Here is a 19,044-nt window from a genome sequence, read left to right as displayed (position 1 = left end):
GTGGTGAAGAGAGCAACAGCTTGCTTCTTTTAAGTCCATCGTGCAACAAAGCACAGATTGAGCATTACAGATCACTTCTCCATCTGCACAGATCTGAGAGGCAGCGCATCCTGCCACCCTTGTTAGCTCTGATTTACATCACAAATCGCTGCAGTAACAAACTCGTCCTCTGCGTGCCCCCTGCAACACCCAGCGCGGTGCAGCCCTGCTTCGAGGATGCTATAGCTAATATAGCTTAATTAAGTGCTCCTCTATTTCCCTCTCCGTCCAACAAGGTAACGCAGTTAGCGCAGATAATGCCTGTTGACCTTGCACTTCTTGGTGAGAGGCATCTTCACTCAAATTGGAGTGAAGATAATGAACACGTCTTCAGCAGCGCACCACTCCCACTGAACTGCAAACCCATCTGTTTCTTTTATTTGATAACGGCTACCAACAAGAGCCAGGTGCTAAGTTATTAGAAGTGCAATTAGAGCAGCAGTTTGACAGACCCAATTTTGTTTTTCCCAGAATTTATCATTTAGATGGATAAAATAAATATCCGCTCGCGCTCTTTCCAACCTCACATGAAGGCATGACAGGTATGTTCAATCAGGCAGACAGATAGGTGAGGCTTGCAGTTCTCTTGGGGGTGATGCATAAAATAAAACAGAATACGAGCAACATGCTTAAAATACTAATTCCTCTTCCAGTGGAAAAATAAAATTTTCATCAGACTACTATTCAGGAGACCACAACTGCTGGTTAAGGGAATGTTAAGTATACTTCATAAATCACCACCCTGACGTGCCCAAGTACATTTTCCATCACATATTGAAAAATGTGTTCTGTGCTTCCAAAAAGATGACAAAGCAAGGTAGGCACAGAAATTTAAATAATCAACTGGGTACCTGCACGTGGAGCTCCTGGATGTGGGTGAGATCACTCAATGACAGCTGGAAATTAAACGCTGGCTGCCCTCTCCTAGCTGCCTATCACTGCCCATCAGCGCCCACTGCTTTGTTTCCATGATCTGCCCTCCTGGCCACATCTTGCAGCTGAGGATGTTAACTCTTTTTCTGGGTGCGTGCACGGTAAATACCACTGCTAATGGAGGATGCTATTACATGACAGGACGGGAGGTAACAGTCTTAAGTTGTGTCAGGGGAGGTTCCAGTTGGATATCAGGAAGAATTTCTTCTCAGAAAGAGTGGTGGTGCAGTGGCACAGCTGCTGTGGACTGGTGGGTCACCATTCCTGGGGGTGTTCAGAACTGTGCAGATGTGGCACTGAGGGACGTGGTCAGTGGACATGATGAGGTGGGCTGGACTTGGTGACCTCAGTGGTCTTTTCTAACCTTAATGATCCTCTGTGCACGAAGATTACTCACAACCCACTCTGTTGTAGCAAGGCTTACATTTTGAAGAGGTAACACGTCTTAAGACCACCTCATTCCTTTAGCAATCAATGAAGAGCTCACCGATACTGAATGAAACACGACCCTGCAGCAAGCTCAGCTAAGAGAAACCCAACATTAATCCTTCCTGACTCACACGCCAGGTTGCATCCCATCACACTGAGGGCTCAGCACAGCCCCAGCACCCAGATTTGCTGGGGTCCCTGGGTGAGCATCCTGCTGCTGCTGATCGAGGCAGTGAGTGGTCTTGAGAGCTTCAGATTAAGGGGTCTGTGGCACTGCTGAAGTTGCCCATGCAGCAGAATGAGAGCTGCACGGAGGTAAAACCTCCCTTTGAAGCAATCTGCATGGATGACCCCAGCGTAGCCTGAAGGCTTCCAACTACAGAAGCCGTTGAGAACTTGAAAGCACTGCCAAAATGTCAAAGCCAGGTGGGAATTTTTAAATTTTACTCTTTTAAAGCTGCCTTCTGCGTGCTTTGCTGCTGTGGGTTTCTCTTCTCTTCCCCATGCAGACCCATCTGCATCCCTGCTCTCAGCATCCGACTGACGTGCACCGCATCAGAGCCGACTGCTCCCCGCTCACCCATCATTCCCAATTTCCAAGTGTCTGATCAGATAAAAACCCTGTAATGGAAGCATCAGCCTGAAATTAAACAGACCATAACAGCATTCATTGAAAGCAGAAGTGAAGAGTCAGTTTTTGTGAGGAGATGAGCATCTCCCATCTGCGTTGCAGGAGTTCAGCTCACCCAGAGCGCAGCCACAGCCAACGACCCTACAAATGGACGGAGCAGGTTGGTCAGCAGCACTGCCTTCCCATCATGGTGCAGCCGCTGTAGCTACACAGAAGCCACATTGGCAAGGAAACAACCAGAACTATCCAGAGTTGATGAACTGGCTACTCTTGCAATCAGTAAAGCAGCATTAACGACCCAACCCCAGCCTTCCATTGCCTACAGCAGCAGGGGCTCAGCATGGTCGTGGCCCATCCTCAATTAGCTGCATTCAGCTTCAGCTCAATGTGAGTTTATTGGCAGAGCCTTGAATCATAGAATGGCCTGGGTTGAAAAGGACCACAATGATCATCCAGTTTCAAGCCCCCTGCTATGTGCAGGGTCACCAACCACCAAACCAGGCTGCCCAGAGTCACATCCAGCCTTATGAACCACTGATGGTGACCTCAGCTGCAGGCTGGCTGCTCTAGTAATATAAAGAGTTCCAGATCTCCTTAGCAGCATCTCCTGAACGCAGGGAGGTAAGCCTCCTTCCAATAATTTGGCATATGAAGTAAAATAGTTATTTTTTTTTTTTTTTGGCAACTTATTAAAATCAGATCTTGCACAAAAAGGAGAAGTGCCAAAAGCAAAGTGAGCACTGGCATCACGGCACATTCAGAATATATTATTTTGTCCCTTTGGACTCAATTAGTTGAAATTTATGAAGAACGACACCCATAAAGATGTTAAACATTAACAAAACTTCTGTTAACTTGCTTCAAAATGAAGTTTAATTGCAAGCTCTGTTTTGTACATATTCCAGGGTTGCAAAGTTTAATGACTATTTCATTCTCTGCACAAAAATCCTGTTACATGAACTTCGTGCTAGAAGTCCATAGCTCCTTACAAGGTCTAAGGAAAAAAACATCAATGGCATCGATACTGACCTCTAATATTTGGCTGAGATCTTCCTATTTCTGAAGGTTGTTTTTTGTTTCCAGGGGAGCAGAGGGTTCAGGGTGGGCAGATCCCAGGTAGGAACACACACATCCTCCTGCTTAACTATTCCCATGTTTAAAACTGATCCTATTAGAGAGGAAATGTGACGATGCAGACGCTTACAGACAGAACGGTGTTGGTTTGAAGCATGCACAGCACCCAGGATTGGGCAAGACCCATTCCAAGCAACCCCATCCCAGATGGGCATTTGGGGCACGGCTGTGGGACCGATGCCATTCGTATCTGCTTCTACAGCACAGTGCCAACAGCCTCATTTCAGAGCTCCTTGGTGCCAGTTTCCAGCCTGAAGCACTTGTAGGTTTTCCCTTTCAAGAAGAGCTGACTTATCAAAACCAGGTTTTCCTAACAGAAAACCACAAGCTAAGCCACGTTATTATAATTGAAGCAATTAATTACTTTTATGCCTTTCTTTTTAAGAGATCTTTAATGCAGGTAATTCCGACTAAAAGCTAATTTGAACCGCTCCATCATTTAAAGAACGATTACAAAAATTAATTTGGAAAGCGCAAAACGAAGACAAAAGGGAAAAAAGGAAAGCAGGGGGGGATGAGCAGCTCCCCGTGCTGCAGCATCACACCCAGCCTCCATCCCAAGGCACACTGATGGCTGATGGAGCACTCAGCTCCAGCACAGCTGTGTCTGCAGGCACACAGCACTCAGCACCACGCATCACAGCCCAGTCTGGGCTTCCCCTCAGCACCGAGCTGAGCAGAGATTGGAAAATACAGTCTGATGAATGCAGCTTCAACTGCTTTACGTGGAAGCGAGCTTGTTTGCATTGATTACACCAGAGGCAGAGGGAGGGATTGCGATTTGCCTTTTTCAATTTGTACATGCAGGAATTGCCTTTAAAAAAAAAAAAACAAAACAAAACAATCACACATTGGTGGTGAACCGCAATGGCTCCAGTTCTCCGGAGACTTGGAAAATGGTGGCCATCAGAAGTTTGCTGTGACAGCGTCTTGCCTATTACTAATGCTCTGATATTTACCGATGTCCTGGCACCTCCCTGCTCGCTGCCATAAATCCAGCTACAAAGAAGTCCCTGAGAGGAAGAATCCAAACACCCAACGTTGTACGGCAGCCAAGTCTGTCAAAAACAAACTCGGTGTGAGCTGAAGAGATCGTGACCCGCCATGACAAAACAAAATGTCGCCAAAGGGATGAAGCAAAACACAGTTGCCACATGAACCCCAAACACATTATTTCCATCCACCATCCGGGTTCTCTGATTAGATCTCAGCACACAAAGTATCAGAGCCATTAAGTATCAAGCTTTTAATAACCAATATTCCCAGCCTTACAGCGAGCAGCGCGAGACGCGGCGGTGCCAAGATCTGTCAACAGCACCATTTCCCAGAGGGAAACACTGGATGTGAAGCACAAACAGATGCCAAAGTGGAAGAAAACCCACACGACTCCTGTGTTGCTCCTATGGCAGAAAGCATTCCAATTTCTACCCGCTCAGCCCCAGCTCTGGATGCTCCATCCCACGCTGGGCTGGCACAGCCTGCCCGCTCCCTGCTTCTCCACCCACTATCGATCCCTGCCACGGTATCCTTATCTATTTTTTAAGACAGCTCGGGTGTGCAGTAAGCAACCAAAGGGAACAGAAGTCAATTTTCTCTGTTTCAGGTGAAAGGTTGTTATTCAACGGCCAAAGGCCTCTGGGGCTCCGCTGCAGCTATCGCATCACAGCTGTGTGGTTACGGCAAAAAAACATACTTGTATATATTTTTGTACTCCATTGAATTTGTCAAGACGTATATTATAGATATGTCAAGATATAAATATATAGAACTTGACAAATTCGATGGACTAGCTCTAAGAACACACTTCATAATACTTAAACTTGAATAGTTTTTTCCACCTCCACGGCTGCAGCTGTGCTGTTCTGGGATCTTTAGCACAGTTTCTGCAATGTTTCACGGCTCTGGCTGTTGGTGATCTCTATCTTGCTGAGGAGCACCGTTACCCTCATCAAACCAACCTATCCTGAAGATGACTCCCAAGAATTTCTTCACTATATATTTCATGCACTGAAACATTTCTAGAGAGAAGTGGAAAGATCAGGTTTGACCTGAGAGTTATCCGTGTGAAAACAACTGACCTCTCCACAGCCTGAGCTTATGGAAACCATGGAAAATGCGATTCTTCCCCAGCTTCAATGAATTAACACACAACACAAATTAAATGGAGCTGTAGTTTGATCCCAGTACGTGACACACTGCCACCAGACATCCAAAATCAATTCAAATCAGAGCAAATTCAGCAGCAAACAGAGCCCGTATCAGCTGCGACTTCCCCTCAAAGCACAGGACGAAAACTGCAGACGAGGAACACGTGGATGGGTTTGTGCTCTCATAAGAGAGGCACAGCTGCTGAGAACTGAGGGAGGAAAACCCAGAAGGCAAAGATCATTTAAAATGTATTTTGTGAAGCAGATGACATCTGAAAACAAAGCGCGTACATTCTCTATCACAACCTGGAAACACATGAAAGCAGCTACAAAACAAGTCTACGAAGGAGCCCCGGAACAAAGATCTTTGGAAGCAGCGGAGCAGCTGCAGAGGTGTCTCTGCTCCTTCACTTTGAAGCTGTAGATAAGGGCAGGCAGTGGAAAACATGACTTATCAGCTCTGGCAGGCAGATTTTGACATTCAAATCCAATTCCCTCAACACGGTGAATTTCTCCATCAAGTGAGACCCTCTGCATACGCACATCTTAACCAACAGCGGGGATCCTTGTGCAGAACGTGATGCGTGCTGGCTTCTGAGCAAGAAAGGTGAGCCAAGATGCCCCACACAAGACCCCCCGTGTGCTCCCAACAACTTGTACTGCAGAGGCAGCTGCTGGGTGCAACTCTGAGCAAAGCCAACCTGCCACCTTCCCACCAACTGCTGTCCCACTGCTTGCTCCAACTGGGAGAGCTCCACCATCATAGCACAGAAGGGGAGATTTCCCACCAAAGGCAGCTTTAAAGCTTTTGTAGAATTTTTAATTAAAAGCACTACGAATTGTTTAACAGAACAAAAAGAAACTAAACCACACCAGTCCAATAAGGCAATCTATTTCCGGATCTTGATCAAGAGGTAACTGACATTTAAATACGGATTTCAAAAGCCATTTCATACACATTTTTTCATTTGTTCCCATTCTAATGGGACCCAAAGCCAGCTCCATGTGCTGAGTGAGCTCCCTTAGAAATGCTGTCATTATATACAGCTCAAAAATGAATGTGAATTATATGAAATTCAATTTTGTTTGTTTGCGTACATCTCAGGACCGGATTAAAACTATTTATAATGCTGAAGAAATGAAATATTCAGCTGCGAGGTTCTTCAATGAAATGGTTATCTGGCTGCAAGTCTATCTGCAGTATTACCAATAATTAAAACTAGGTCTTCATAGGGGGGGGAAAAAAAGGCTTTTAGCTCTATTTTCAAGCTGAATCGTATCAACATGTTTAAAGAGGAGATATGAGCTCTATTTATTCCTCCTGTGGGCAAAAATTATTAAAAAAAATAGGGAAAATGAGTCATCTGAATTTAATTATCAGGCTCTGAGTTGTGAAGGCCAGCTTTGAAAAATGAAATTTAAAATAAGACACGCTGCAATTCTGCTTCTGGGACTGAAAAGTTGACTTTGAGAATGGCAAACGAGGCTCCTTTGAATTGATTGGTGCGTATCAGCTACTGGGGCTGATGGTTGGATCTTAGAGGTGATTTGAGCCTTAATGATCCTATGACCCCACCGCATGGTGCTGCAGGAATGCAGGATGAGCCCCAAAGCCCCAAGGTGTATTTTGTGTATTTCGTCCTGTTTAGTCTTCTGCCCTCCCCATGTCTCTACCACTGAAACTTAAAGGGTTTAATTTCCAAAGACTCATTTGCCATTTCTGAATTGCCACCATGGAGTATTTATGGGTAGTTTATTAATTATTTCCAGCAGGTTCCCACTGACAGGCATTGTTTCATTTCTGATATGACAAGACAGGAGGCTGCACTGGCAACACCTCCAGGCTGAATAATGTTTCTTAACTAGTTTACATTCATCTTTACCACACACTACAGATGACTGATCCTCCCTGCAGTACATAACGGCTAAGATGTAATGGGGCCCTGAAATATTAATGCATGCTAATAAAAACAGTTTTGTTTAGTTGTTTGTTTTTTTTTTCCCCCCATGAAAACATCAAATTTTCAACAGGGTCTCGGGAACTGTAAGCAACTGGTGGATGGTAAATGGTTCCCTCACATTAATACATCCAGAACATTCAGATCCACGCTATCAGGCAAGTACAGATTGCTTAAATAAACATTATTTGTGGCAGTGAGAGAATCCTCACAAATGATGGTAATTTAACTTCCCACGGATAACCCCAGGCAACACCTAAAACTTTGCTTTTCCCACCCAAGGATGTTGGGTCTAAAGCTGACCCCCCTCCTTTGCTCATGGTTTGGGACTCGACCAGAGTGCAGCCCCTGGCTGAGCATAATGGAAGCAATATTGCCAAATCCCCTTTGTGAGCTCTCAACTTCATCTGGGCAGCTCTTGTATACGAGAGGAAAAGAATCCACGCAGCATTTATTATACATAAAAGCAGTGCTTCTGAAAGCACTGCCCAAACTTAATAGTATGCAAGAGCTATTGAAATTCCACGCACAGCCGCGTGGCTGAAGAACAAACTGATCTGCAGAAACATTTGCCAGAGGTTCATTAGCAGTAAAGTCAACTCGTCAGCAGCATATTTAGCAATAATCAGAAAACAATCAAGTAGAAATGTTGTTCTGAGCGTGGCAATGTTTGAGTAGGGTTTCTTAGGTTTGATTGCTACGATGACGTCCTACAGCGCAGGTTTAAAGCAGACAATGGTCACCAGGAGGTTCACCAAGCAAATAAAGGCATCCACAAGAGATCCATCAGAAGGCAGTAATTAAATCTGGGGATCACTGGGAACCACCCAGCACTATGAACACCCCATGAAAATTTAGCAGCTCGTGTACAACAATAAGGACAATAATTAAACAAGACCAGAAACCTACCAGAGCGAAGATCCCTCTGTTCCAGCAACTTCTAAAACGTCATATCCATCTTCCAGCTGAAAATCCATGAACACCAGAGCAATGGTGTCTCCGGGTTCAGCGAGAATAGTCCACGTGCAGTCTGCATTATTGCCATACTCCAAAGGAAAGTGTGGGCTTGAGATAATTCCACTCTGTCCCCTCAGCGTCCCTCCGCAAGCATCATCAGCTGCAAACAGAGAAGGCAAGTTATGACGTTGTGCTGAAATGCACAAGCAGTGAGTCAGAAAAAAGCCCAAATGCAAAGCAAACCTTTGAACTCTTCTGTAGTAAGGTAAGGCCTTTGGATGGCTGGTTTGGATATTATTTGTATGCCACATTCAGGATAAGAGAAAACTTACTGATTAACATCCTTTCCATTTTTTCTTTTCTTTGCTATTTTTGTGGTGGCTGGTTTGTTGTTTTAAGAAGCAATGCTGATTGATATGAATCAGTGGTTAAATTTGATGGCAAAAATTAAACAAGCAGCAGCATATAAAGCCTAGCATCAGATCAGAAGCACCTGACCCAACTCTTAAAAGCTCTGAGCCTTCCTGAGCAATGCTCTCTGGGCTCTGGAGGAGCAGAAGGAACCTCACACCACCTGATTTGCGCACCAGCACCTGTGCACAGCATTTTTCAAGGGCAATGGCAGCATTCGAGCTTGCAGCAGGACAGCTATCTCGACTGATCAAAAGCTTTCTTAAAAAGCAAAATGTTTTCCATTCAACTGATAAAATTCTGGCTCTAACCCATGTCATCAAATACAGATTGATAAGAAAATCTTTGCATTGAAAGTTCAGACACGTCTTTGTTAAGTGGCTTTTGGGAGAAGCACGGGTGTTTTTTTACTACACAGTACTAGGAGAAAGATGTTGAGGGATGCAAAATCCTATTAGGGCAGCCAGTCTGTCTCCCTGCAAGTGCCAGCTTATTCCTCACTGCACACTTACTGTGATTTGTTCAGTCTACTTTTAATCACCCCAAGGACAGAGCTGCTGCTGCTCCATGGGGAGGCTGCTGCAGCCCGATGTGTCTGGCTGGCAGGATGCTCAGTCCTCACATTATTACCTCAGTTTTTGTTCCATCCCTTATTTCTAATTGGGCTCCTAGGAGGCGTTTTCCGCAGCTTTCCTCCCATCCGTGCAGCTAGCAAAGCAGGAGGAGAGCCACCAAGAATTCAAAGGCTGGGAGCAGCAGGTTGGTGGTTTTAAGGAGCTTTCAACCCAACTCACAGAGATGTCAGCACCTCCATCAGCAAGAGAAGCATCCCCAAGGACCACAACATCAGCACCCAGGAGTAGAAGCACTGTATTTAGTGAATCTGAATTTAACAGAAGGGATTGGAGAATCTCACCGCCCTGCCTTCCATGTCTCGGTTTCTGTTTTTTTAAGGTAATGGGTAGTTACCGAAATCAGTGCTAAAACAGTTTATTCAGAAATCAAGCTGTGACATCTCCTGGCTGTGTACTGATCTCTCTGCTGCAGGATCTTTCATTTTCGTAGCCTGAATTCCATCAACGGGAGCTATTAGAGCAATTAAAGGAGGGAGATCTAAGGAAAACATGGGCATGAAGATAAAGGAAGCCAAGCATTAATTTGACTTGCATCAGAGCAACTCGTGGCTTCCCCACCTACAGCATCAGCCTGGAGTTTGTTTGGCACATCACTCAGAAAAGCCTGTTAACCTTACATGTGTTACAGAGCAGCATTTCTGATGCTTTAGTCAAGGAGCTCGGGGCTTTACAGCACAAACACTTCCTTTTATTACCAACTTAAAAAAAAACAAAACCCTTCAACACTGAAACTTAACACAGGTGGGAATATTTGCACACCCAAAGACAGAGCAGAGAATCCCACAGGCAGCTCGGGATGGTGGCTTGGCTTTCAGCTCTCATCAGGATGCAGTGCCTTGAGCACAGCTCTGTCAGCTGTTCTCCTTCCAGCTGCTGCCAACACAGGCAGGAGGCACGGTTAGTGTTTGGGTTCATGGGCTGGCCAACCATGGCCATAAGTGGGGGGAGCTGTGGCACTCAGTGCTCTGTTGCTTGGAATTCAAAGATACCTCTTTGCTGCAGTCATATTTCCAATGAACGACATTACTGGTATTGGCATAGACACCAAAGTGCAACTGAAACCATCAGGTAATGGCAGCCAAAAGATCTCTCATGTATTTCAGCTCTCTGTTCAAAGCAGGGCTGATTTTCAGGCTAGATCACATTGCTTAGGGCTTGCCACAACACTCTGCTGGGTTACAGCTGATGCTGGCCCCAGGAAATCCTTCAAACTTTGACACAGGGTTCGCACTTGAGCCTCCAAACAAGGCCCTTTCCAAAAAGTGAAAGAGCTACTTGCAAAGCCCTCTTCTCCTACAGAATAGAGTAAAAATGCTTTTAAGAGGATGAGTGGTTTAAGCCAAAGAGGATCAGCATAAATCACCAGTTTACTGTGTGTTCACGTTTAATATCTCATGAATAAGATCCCCTGTAAATACTAGAAAGAAACACATGCAAAGAAAGATTCTCAGGCAGTGACCTCTTCCAGACCACACAGCTAACTACCAGCTGCTTCAGCATCACATTCAGATCTGAAGAAGCCCACGTATTCTTCAGATACCTGTCCCACTGGGGCTGCTAACGCCAACTCCATCTGTTACATCAACCACTGCAGGCACTCACTCACAGCACCTCTGCACACAAAGCCCTGCACCACCATGAGACCCCTACAAGCAGTCCAGCCTCTGGACGTGAGCCCCAAGGCCTCCAGGGCACAGCTGCATTGGCCAAACAAGCTGTTCCTCTTGTGCTCATGCAATCTTGCAGCCCAGAACCCACAAACACACCCAAGGGCAAACGCTCGTTGCTTTTGTGCAGCAAGCCTTTCCTCCAGGCAACTTCTCAGCCACATTTACTGCTGGGGTCTTGGAACTCTGAGGCAGTATCTGCTCCTGTGTAGAAGGAGAAATGGGGACTACGCTAAAGAACTTTGACTTGATGCTGTATTAGAGATTTGCAGAGCTTTCTACCATTAAAATATGTTCTACAATCTTCTAAAAATCTTCTTGAACAGCCATTCAATTATTTTGGGCACGGTACAATCTAAGCAGCTGTTGGAGTTATAAGAAGACAGACCACTTTTAATGAGATTATGCATATTTGATACTCTTAAAATGTAGCTTTGCAAATGTTCTCAACTTCTCAGCTGGCTTACTGAATTTTTACTCAGACGCCTACCAGAATCATAAACCTATCAGTTCTACTTAAATTCAGCAAACAATCTGGGCAAGACTTCTCTCCACATGCCTGAAAGTGCCTTATGAAACAGACAGTTCAGAGCATTCTTTCAGAGCTGCAGAAGTACCACCCTGTCCTGCTGAAAAGAAACTGGGGGTACTGGTGGATGGCCATGAGCCAGCAATGTGCCCTCACAGCCCAGAAAGCCAGCCGTGTCCTGGGCTGCATCAAAAGCAATGCGGGCAGCAGGGTGAGGGAGGGGGTCTCAGAGAGGTGGTGGTCTCCTCCTCGCTGGAAACATTCAAGATCAGGCAGGATAGGGCTCTGAGCAGCTGATGGAGCTGTGGGTGTCTCTGTTCACTGCAGGGGAGGTGGACGAGATGGCCTTTAAAGGTCCCTTCCAACTCAGATGATTCGATCCTATATACAGAAAACTGTGCAGGATGTGACATACAAGACGCAATGGGGAAGCCATACGATACCCTGACACACTACAGATGGGATAAATGCCAGCTCAGATCAGAGCCTGGAGTCAGCACCAGGCTCACTGAGAACGTCCAGTCTCGAGGTGTGCCTGCAGGCTGCCCACGTGCTCCCAGGAGGAGCCAAGCCTCTCCCCCAGCCTCTGCCATGGGCACATCAGCACGGAGATGCCACCCGCTGCTGCTTCACTGCTCCCAGAATGAGATCACCGCTGTTTTAGTCCTTCCTGCCACATAAGCAAGGAACATAATTCACCAGAACAGAGTGTGTGCCGAGTGATTTTTAGCTCAGAGTCCAAGAATCAATTCTGATATAACTGTGCTTTCTAAACCACCAGGGAGCCGCAGCACCACTACTTCCATCGTTCTCTGCAGAGCAGTGCTTCACCACTCCACTCCTTCTGCATCTGGGATTCCTTCCTGCTTTCCTTTCTCATTAAGAATACACTTATCTCTTATAAAAACACTACTTCTAAACTGAGAGATGGGTGAAGGGATGCAGACAACTCATGAAGACGGAGCAGCTGAGGCACAGCACTCCTCTCCAAGCAATGCTGCCCTGGCACCGCCGAGTTCCAGCTTCTCAAACGCATTCATTTCTTATTCTTTTCCTACCATGCATTTCTTTGCATCTTTGATTATTCCAATGCACGAGGACTGGAATAATGGAAACAAGGCTACCAAAATATAAAAAAGGATGTTACAGAGAGGAAAGCAGGTACAAAGACAAGAGCATAAAAGAACCAGAGAGAAGGTATTGATCAGCGTGGCTGGAACACTCCTGCTGATTTCTGCACTTGTCTCCCACCTCTGCCCTGACAGTGGGAGGGGAAGAAGCAAAGGCCAGTCCCCACACTGAATGCAGTGACATCAGACAAGTCTATTCCCAAGACAGCTGCTCCCAAGATTGTAACACCTGCTGGACTAGAGGGCATCTTTCATCTTCATTTGTCTGAACGTGACCCAGCAGCACGACCCATCTCCAGCTTGCGTTAGAAAAGAAAACACACATTCATTCTACAAACTTTCAGACACAAATCACCAGTAAGCCAATATTGACAGAATTAATTACAAGCCATGCAAGCCACAAAGATCTTCCATCTCTCAGGGAAATACATATTCCTCTTCAGGCAGTAGTCTTTAAAACATGATTATCCCTGCAGAAGGCACCAAATCTGCCTGCCTGCCTCTTCACCCCTTGCAACAACAGAATTCTGTACCGCCAGTTTATCAGCCAAGCACCAACGTCTGACTGCTGAAACCCACTTCTGGTAGAAGGAGTGCAGCTGGTTTTCAAACTCAGCAAGTCAATTTGCAGATTGTCTTTGCTCCTTTCTGCCTTCCTGAGACAAGATATAAATGTTACATGAGAAGATTTCTAGTTCCTGCCTCCAAAAAAAAAAAATTGCCATGGAAGTTTCAGTGCCAGCTTTGAAGCAGCAGGATCCAATCTTTCAGGAAGGAGTGCTGCACCTCCAGGAGCCTGCAGGCTCACAATACCACGAGCACAGCTCAACAAGCCAACACTTCCCTGAGATCAGAGCAATTCACACAGCACCGTTTCAAGCACCATAGAATTTAATATTCCTTCATTCTGAAGTACATCAGATGCCTCCATCATCATTGCTGGATTCAAGATTGAAACAGTGGTGTTAAAATTAAAATTGAGCTTGGCAGTGCAAGACAAAAATGTAGAGATGGTCCTTACTCCATCTGCGGCGGGGATCACATCAAAATTACAACCATGCCAACCTTCACGTTTCAGTACTTCAACACCTGTTGGGGTCAGAAGTTAATCCTTCCCTTATTGCAGACTGCTACACAAATACCTGAATAATAGCTGGGCCACGGGAAGATGGCACGCTTCCTTTGGAGGGAGGTGAAGGATACACAGATCCATTCAAGCACAGAATCTGCTGTCTTCTAAAAAAAGGCCATTGCCTTGTGTGCTCTCAAAGCTGAATGCAAGCACATTTCGTTTGTTTTTAACTTCATTGGTTTGTTTGCTTTTAAGGTGACAGTGAGTCCTGATTCAAAGGAAAAGCACAGACTCATAAGCAATGACACTGAGGTGGCAATGGCAGCTGTCCCTCTGCAGCACAGCGTGGCTGGGTGAACCTTCAGTGCTGTGATGCCCTTGGCTCCAAAGCAGCAGGTAAGCACACAAGAAATACACAACATAGCACACATCCCTGCTGTGTAACTCGTTCTAGAAAGCATTAAAAACACGCCAAGCAAACAATATTTGTTCATTTTAAATTCAAGATTTATGCTACAGCTTAGAACTGCTAATTGATTGCACAAGCAGAGTCAATAAAAAGAATCAATAGAAGATGCTCTGCTGAGGTACACAAGGAATTGAGGGAAAAAGACTTGAAAGCAGCAGCAACTGTTTTGGTAAAACAACACAGACACTTGTATATTTACAGCCTCTCCAGTCCCTCGTGGCTCCAGAGGATTAGCAGGCAGCTCTCTGTGCTGATAAAGGAATCAAAGCAGCACTGCACCAAAGGGCCTGCAGGAAAGCTGCCCATCCCTGCCCAGGTGTCACCCCCCACTCATCTCCCCTTCTCTTTACAGGCAGCCAAAAGGGAACTGAGTTTGACATGGGGGAAGAGCAGAAAACCCAGTCTAAATTTTCCAATATTTGATGTAGAAAAATGCACGCTCTTAGGAAGGCGCCTTACTGCAATGGATAACGTGGCTGCTTTTTTGGGGGGGGGGGGGCCTCTATTTAAACAAAGAAATTGGAGTTAAAGCAGCGGCGCAGCATTTTGAATACTTTGAGCACTTCATAACCTCCCCATTAGTCACCCAAATCCTGGCAGCTTTAGGGAATCCAATAAAAAGGAACCTCAATATTAACTACATCATGTTTAGCTTTCAACTCTTTTAAATCAAGCTTACGCTCCATGAAGTTTTTCCCAACCCCAAACAGCTCGTTAAATCCCTCTTCGTTGTCGCAGAAGGAAGGAGGGCACTTTACCTCTGCAGAAGGGGAGAGGAAAATCCCAGGAGGCTCCGTTCTCCATGCTGGCGTGGCACGTGAGCAGAGCGTGGCCCTCCAGGAAGAAGCCAGGGTTGCAGCTGTACCTCACTTTGTCCCCGATGCTGAACGTCGTCCCTTGCTGCACACCATTCTGCAGCCTGCCTGGGTTCCCACACGTGTGACTGGGTAGAACTGCCAAAGGAAAGTGATTCTGGTTAGGGACGGGGCAGCGAAAGTGAAGCGTTGTCAGGTGGGGAATGCAGAACTTGTCTCCAAGTGAATTAAAATGTAAGAGCAAATAACCATACAACTGAACTTCAGTCATTAGGCTGGTGATGGCCAACAGTTGTGTGGGCAGCAACGAGGGAAAGGAAGGACTCATCTGTAGGGGATGTAGGGTTGGCCCTCCTGCCCTCAACCCCACTGCTCTGCTTCCCGCTTTGGTCACTCCAGAACCTGAACAGTTCCATGTTCAGCAATAACTTCACATCAAAACAGCAATGACTGCACATTGCAATTGGGAGATGCGCGTCAGCTGGGTTGAAAAGCAGTGCAGAACTAATGTTTCATTTTCTGTAATGATACTCAAAGCCCCAATTTAATTAAATTACCAATGTCACTTTAAAAAAAATTAAAATGAACCCAACTCTTGGTTTTATGCTTCATTCCTTTAAAATTAATGACTAGAACTTCACTATAAATAAAAATCTATCATTTTAAAAAGTCACTCTAACACTAGCTGCTCCCTAGTTAATGAACTGTGAAGAATCAGACAACCCCAACCTGCATCGTATCTTAAAATTATACTTGAGAAACAGGATCTCATTTAAAAATTCTGCTTCGTTTGGCTGCCTTAACTAACTAACACCGTGCTGCAGGACGGATAGCACACGTGCTTTTTGGGGAAGCAACATTAACTCCTTGATTGCTTTGGATTCAATGGGGCTGCTGAATGAGTTGATTTTTATTTTTATTTTTTTTAAAGACACTGGTGCTCATCTGCAGAAGACAAACACTTCAGCATCACAGACCAAAAACCTCCCTGCACAGAGGCTGGTGCTGTTTCCAGGTTAACAGCAGCAGCAGAGCCAGCTGCCACATGAGGATGCTCAGTCACACCCCCGAGGTCTGCATGCAGGAGACCAATCCATCACCCCAAACGTGAGCTGGTGATGTTCCCCTTCCCCTGTGCTCTTGAGAAAGCCCAGCTGCATTGAAGCCCCACAGCAGATGCCAAGGTGGGAGCCCAAGCTCCTGGGCTGCCTCTGGGAGCCCAGCATGGGATGCAGGTGCCTCAGATTTAGGGCCAACCCCAACTCACCAAACCGGGGCAGCAACTGTGTTGGCAGCAAAGGATTTGCAATTCTACTCCAACGTTCCTTAGAAGAGATAATATTATTGCTCATCCTTGACTGCCTCTAACAGCCAGACTCTGATTGCTTGAGAGATTAATAGAACTGTATTATTTACATCAGATGTCGCACAGAATAATATTATTAAAGCTTTGTCTTACCCATTTACCAATTCCACTGTAGATTAGTAGCACGGATTTTTTTCATCCCCATAAAAGCTTTGTTCCTGGCAATCAACATAATATTTTCCAGTGATTGTATGGAAATGAATGCAGCCACAGACCAGATTGGTGCAGATGAATAGAATGTCCTGTTAGTCATTTTGTAGCAAAGTCTGTTGCTTTCCACGATGAATATAGAACAGTTTATTTTATTTGTCTTGATTTGAAAGGCTGCCAAACCCTTACCTTATTTTATGTCAGAGGAAAGGAAATAGGGTTACGCTATTGCAGTTGCACCTCATCAAACCATAAACACCAGTGTCCTGAGCACTCCCTGGGGTGACACTGCAGAGGAACCCTGGCCATGGGGTAATGGCAGCATGGACCGACCAGGCCTTGAGCTCACGAGGGGAGAACCGTGGCTGCAATTGTGCCAAGAGCCTGAAAACTGCTAAACAAACTGGAAGTGGAAACACCACATTGGATAAATCTCCACCACCCGAACGTACAAGCTGTTACAGAGAGCTGACAACCATCAGAAGCTTCACACCATTCTCTGACTTCCACTTCGAACCCCATTTGGCTTTGCCCTTTCTCAGCCCCTCACCCAGGATCACTATGTTGGAATGTCCCAACATCAGAAGCTTTCAAATCCTAGCACTCATCAAGCCATGCCTCCTCGTTCCAGTTCATTCGAAATTAATTAGTAGTTTTTAAGTCATTAGATGTGACTCAACGCATCCTTGGACAGCATCCCACCATCAAGATAAATTCAGGCTAATTACATCAGCCTTTCCTACAACCCCACGGGCTGTTTTTTGTCAGGAAAAACAGGCAAAAGACCCAGAGATGCTTCTCATCCTGCTCATCGCACTGATACGTCTGAGTTACGTTACCAGTTCAGGTGCTTTCAAACAAAAATTCAAATCCATCCCTACCTTGCTCACCATTCAGAAGAAGAATCCTCCCTGCTTCCTTTCAAATTAATCTGCAGCTCTATTTTCTCCCTGTATTGTTTGAATATAAACTAACCCCAACATTTAACACATCTAGCTACCACATTCCAGTCTATTACCCTATTTACATAGCTAAGAGAAACATTTTTATTGCTTGAATCATCTATGGTAGTTTATGACAGATATTTCAATGCTATCATTGTTGTAACCTTGAAATCTTATCAAGGAGAACAACTTTTACGATATGAGATCATACATCATCTCCTCACTCAAAACTGATTTTCATTCCTGAGCTTAAAAAAAAAAAAAAAAGCAAAGCAAACCAATGCCAGAGCAGGCACTTATAGCTCCTGAGTGCAGCTACTACAGCAGGAATAATTTATAAATCCCCATGAAAGGATGCTGCGTAGACAAAGCAAAATAACAAAACCATTGACCTAAACCAGTTGGCTCAGCCAACACTAATTCCCAAAGTTCATCTCCAATATGCTTTTGTAAGGTCTCTATTTGACTGCACTTCCCAAAATGCAGGCTGGGTGGAAACCACAGCACCCAAACCCAGTGATGGACACTCAGTGCTGGGCAGAGCAGCATTCCTGGCTGCTGCCTTGGGTACCTTCCCAGAAACCCAAAGAGAGCAAAGGGTTCTTTAAGCAGAACAGATCCCAGATTTCCGTCACATCCCAGAAAACCAACTGCAGCCCCACGTCACATTGGCACAAAACCCTCAGCCAGCGCAAGGGTGAACTGCAGGGGGAGGTGGGGGTCCATGAGAGCACCTTTCTGTCCCCTTCTGCCCATAACTGTGGGGCTCAGTACCACAGGGATCCTCCACCAACCTCCAGTATCTCCCACCAGTGGTTCAGTGCAATTTGTTTTAGTTCCGAGGAGTTGTAACCTTCAAAATATGTGTCCAGTATGTGTTACAGAAAAGGAAATAAATGGTATCTTCTTCATTTCATTTTATCCTTTTTTATGTCATGATTCATTTCCAGTACTGCCAACAGAGATAAAGCTAAATGGAAACTATTTTTTCCCTCTAATATTTCTTTGTTCACTAAAAAACAGCTAGATAGTTACTTCTGGATAATAACAGACCAGAATGATTCATCATCCATCTTCTTTGCAGTAGTAGTTCTAGGGCTTTTTTGGAAATTCATTTTCAGTTTTCAATTTCCCTTCCTGCAATGCACTACAGCAAGCCCAGCACAACTTCCCAGAGCATCGAGAGAGAGCTGAGGGTGCTTCAGATCTGATTAATCACCCCGCTGCAGAAATGGCACAAGATTCAAAACATGAAAGCAATGAGGATCACGGTGGACGTGGCAGTGAAGCCCCTGCCCCTCTAATGCCCACTGACCAGGTGAGCCCAACTGCAGAGCTGCTCAATGTGCATACATACCGTGTGAATACAGCTGGATAGAGGAAAGCTGTTATTTGCACCTCAGCTCTCTGCAGCACCAAGTCAAAGGTTTGAGCTCACAAAGCACACGACCCTCAGGGATAACGTGTGTGACTGACAGCAGGAGAGATGTAGCCCTTTTCCCATATTTACACGTGTGTAAGTGCACAAGTACACACATTTTATGGTCCAAATGACCATAAAAACTACCTAAACTGACCAAAACGTATCGCTGGTACAAACAGGACAAGGAGAGTTGGATTTACAAACC

The 19,044-nt window shown here is 45.3% G+C and overlaps 1 protein-coding gene across 4 annotated transcripts in view; it reads right to left on the bottom strand.

Moving 5' to 3' along the window:
• The window catches only part of CSMD2 (CUB and Sushi multiple domains 2), a 232,676-nt gene that overhangs the window by 164,831 nt on the left and 48,801 nt on the right, over positions 1-19,044 (bottom strand). For all 4 annotated transcript variants that reach the window (XR_014879599.1, XM_085208652.1, XM_085208653.1 and 1 more), the window contains 2 exons: positions 14,900-15,094; positions 8,181-8,388 (listed from right to left, as the gene is read on the bottom strand). Coding sequence is in view for 3 of the 4 variants with exons in the window: in XM_085208652.1 (XP_085064778.1) it covers positions 8,181-8,388; positions 14,900-15,094 (403 nt within the window). In the remaining variant the exon portion in view is untranslated. The remainder of the gene's footprint in view (positions 1-8,180; positions 8,389-14,899; positions 15,095-19,044) is intronic.

This window comes from Meleagris gallopavo, chromosome 25, assembly GCF_905368555.1.
Source record: "Meleagris gallopavo chromosome 25, MGAL_WU_HG_1.1, whole genome shotgun sequence".
In the NCBI taxonomy this organism is placed as follows: domain Eukaryota; kingdom Metazoa; phylum Chordata; class Aves; order Galliformes; family Phasianidae; genus Meleagris; species Meleagris gallopavo.
The sequence above is the reverse complement of the archived record's forward strand: the minus strand, read 5'-3'. Positions and strand labels throughout refer to the sequence as shown.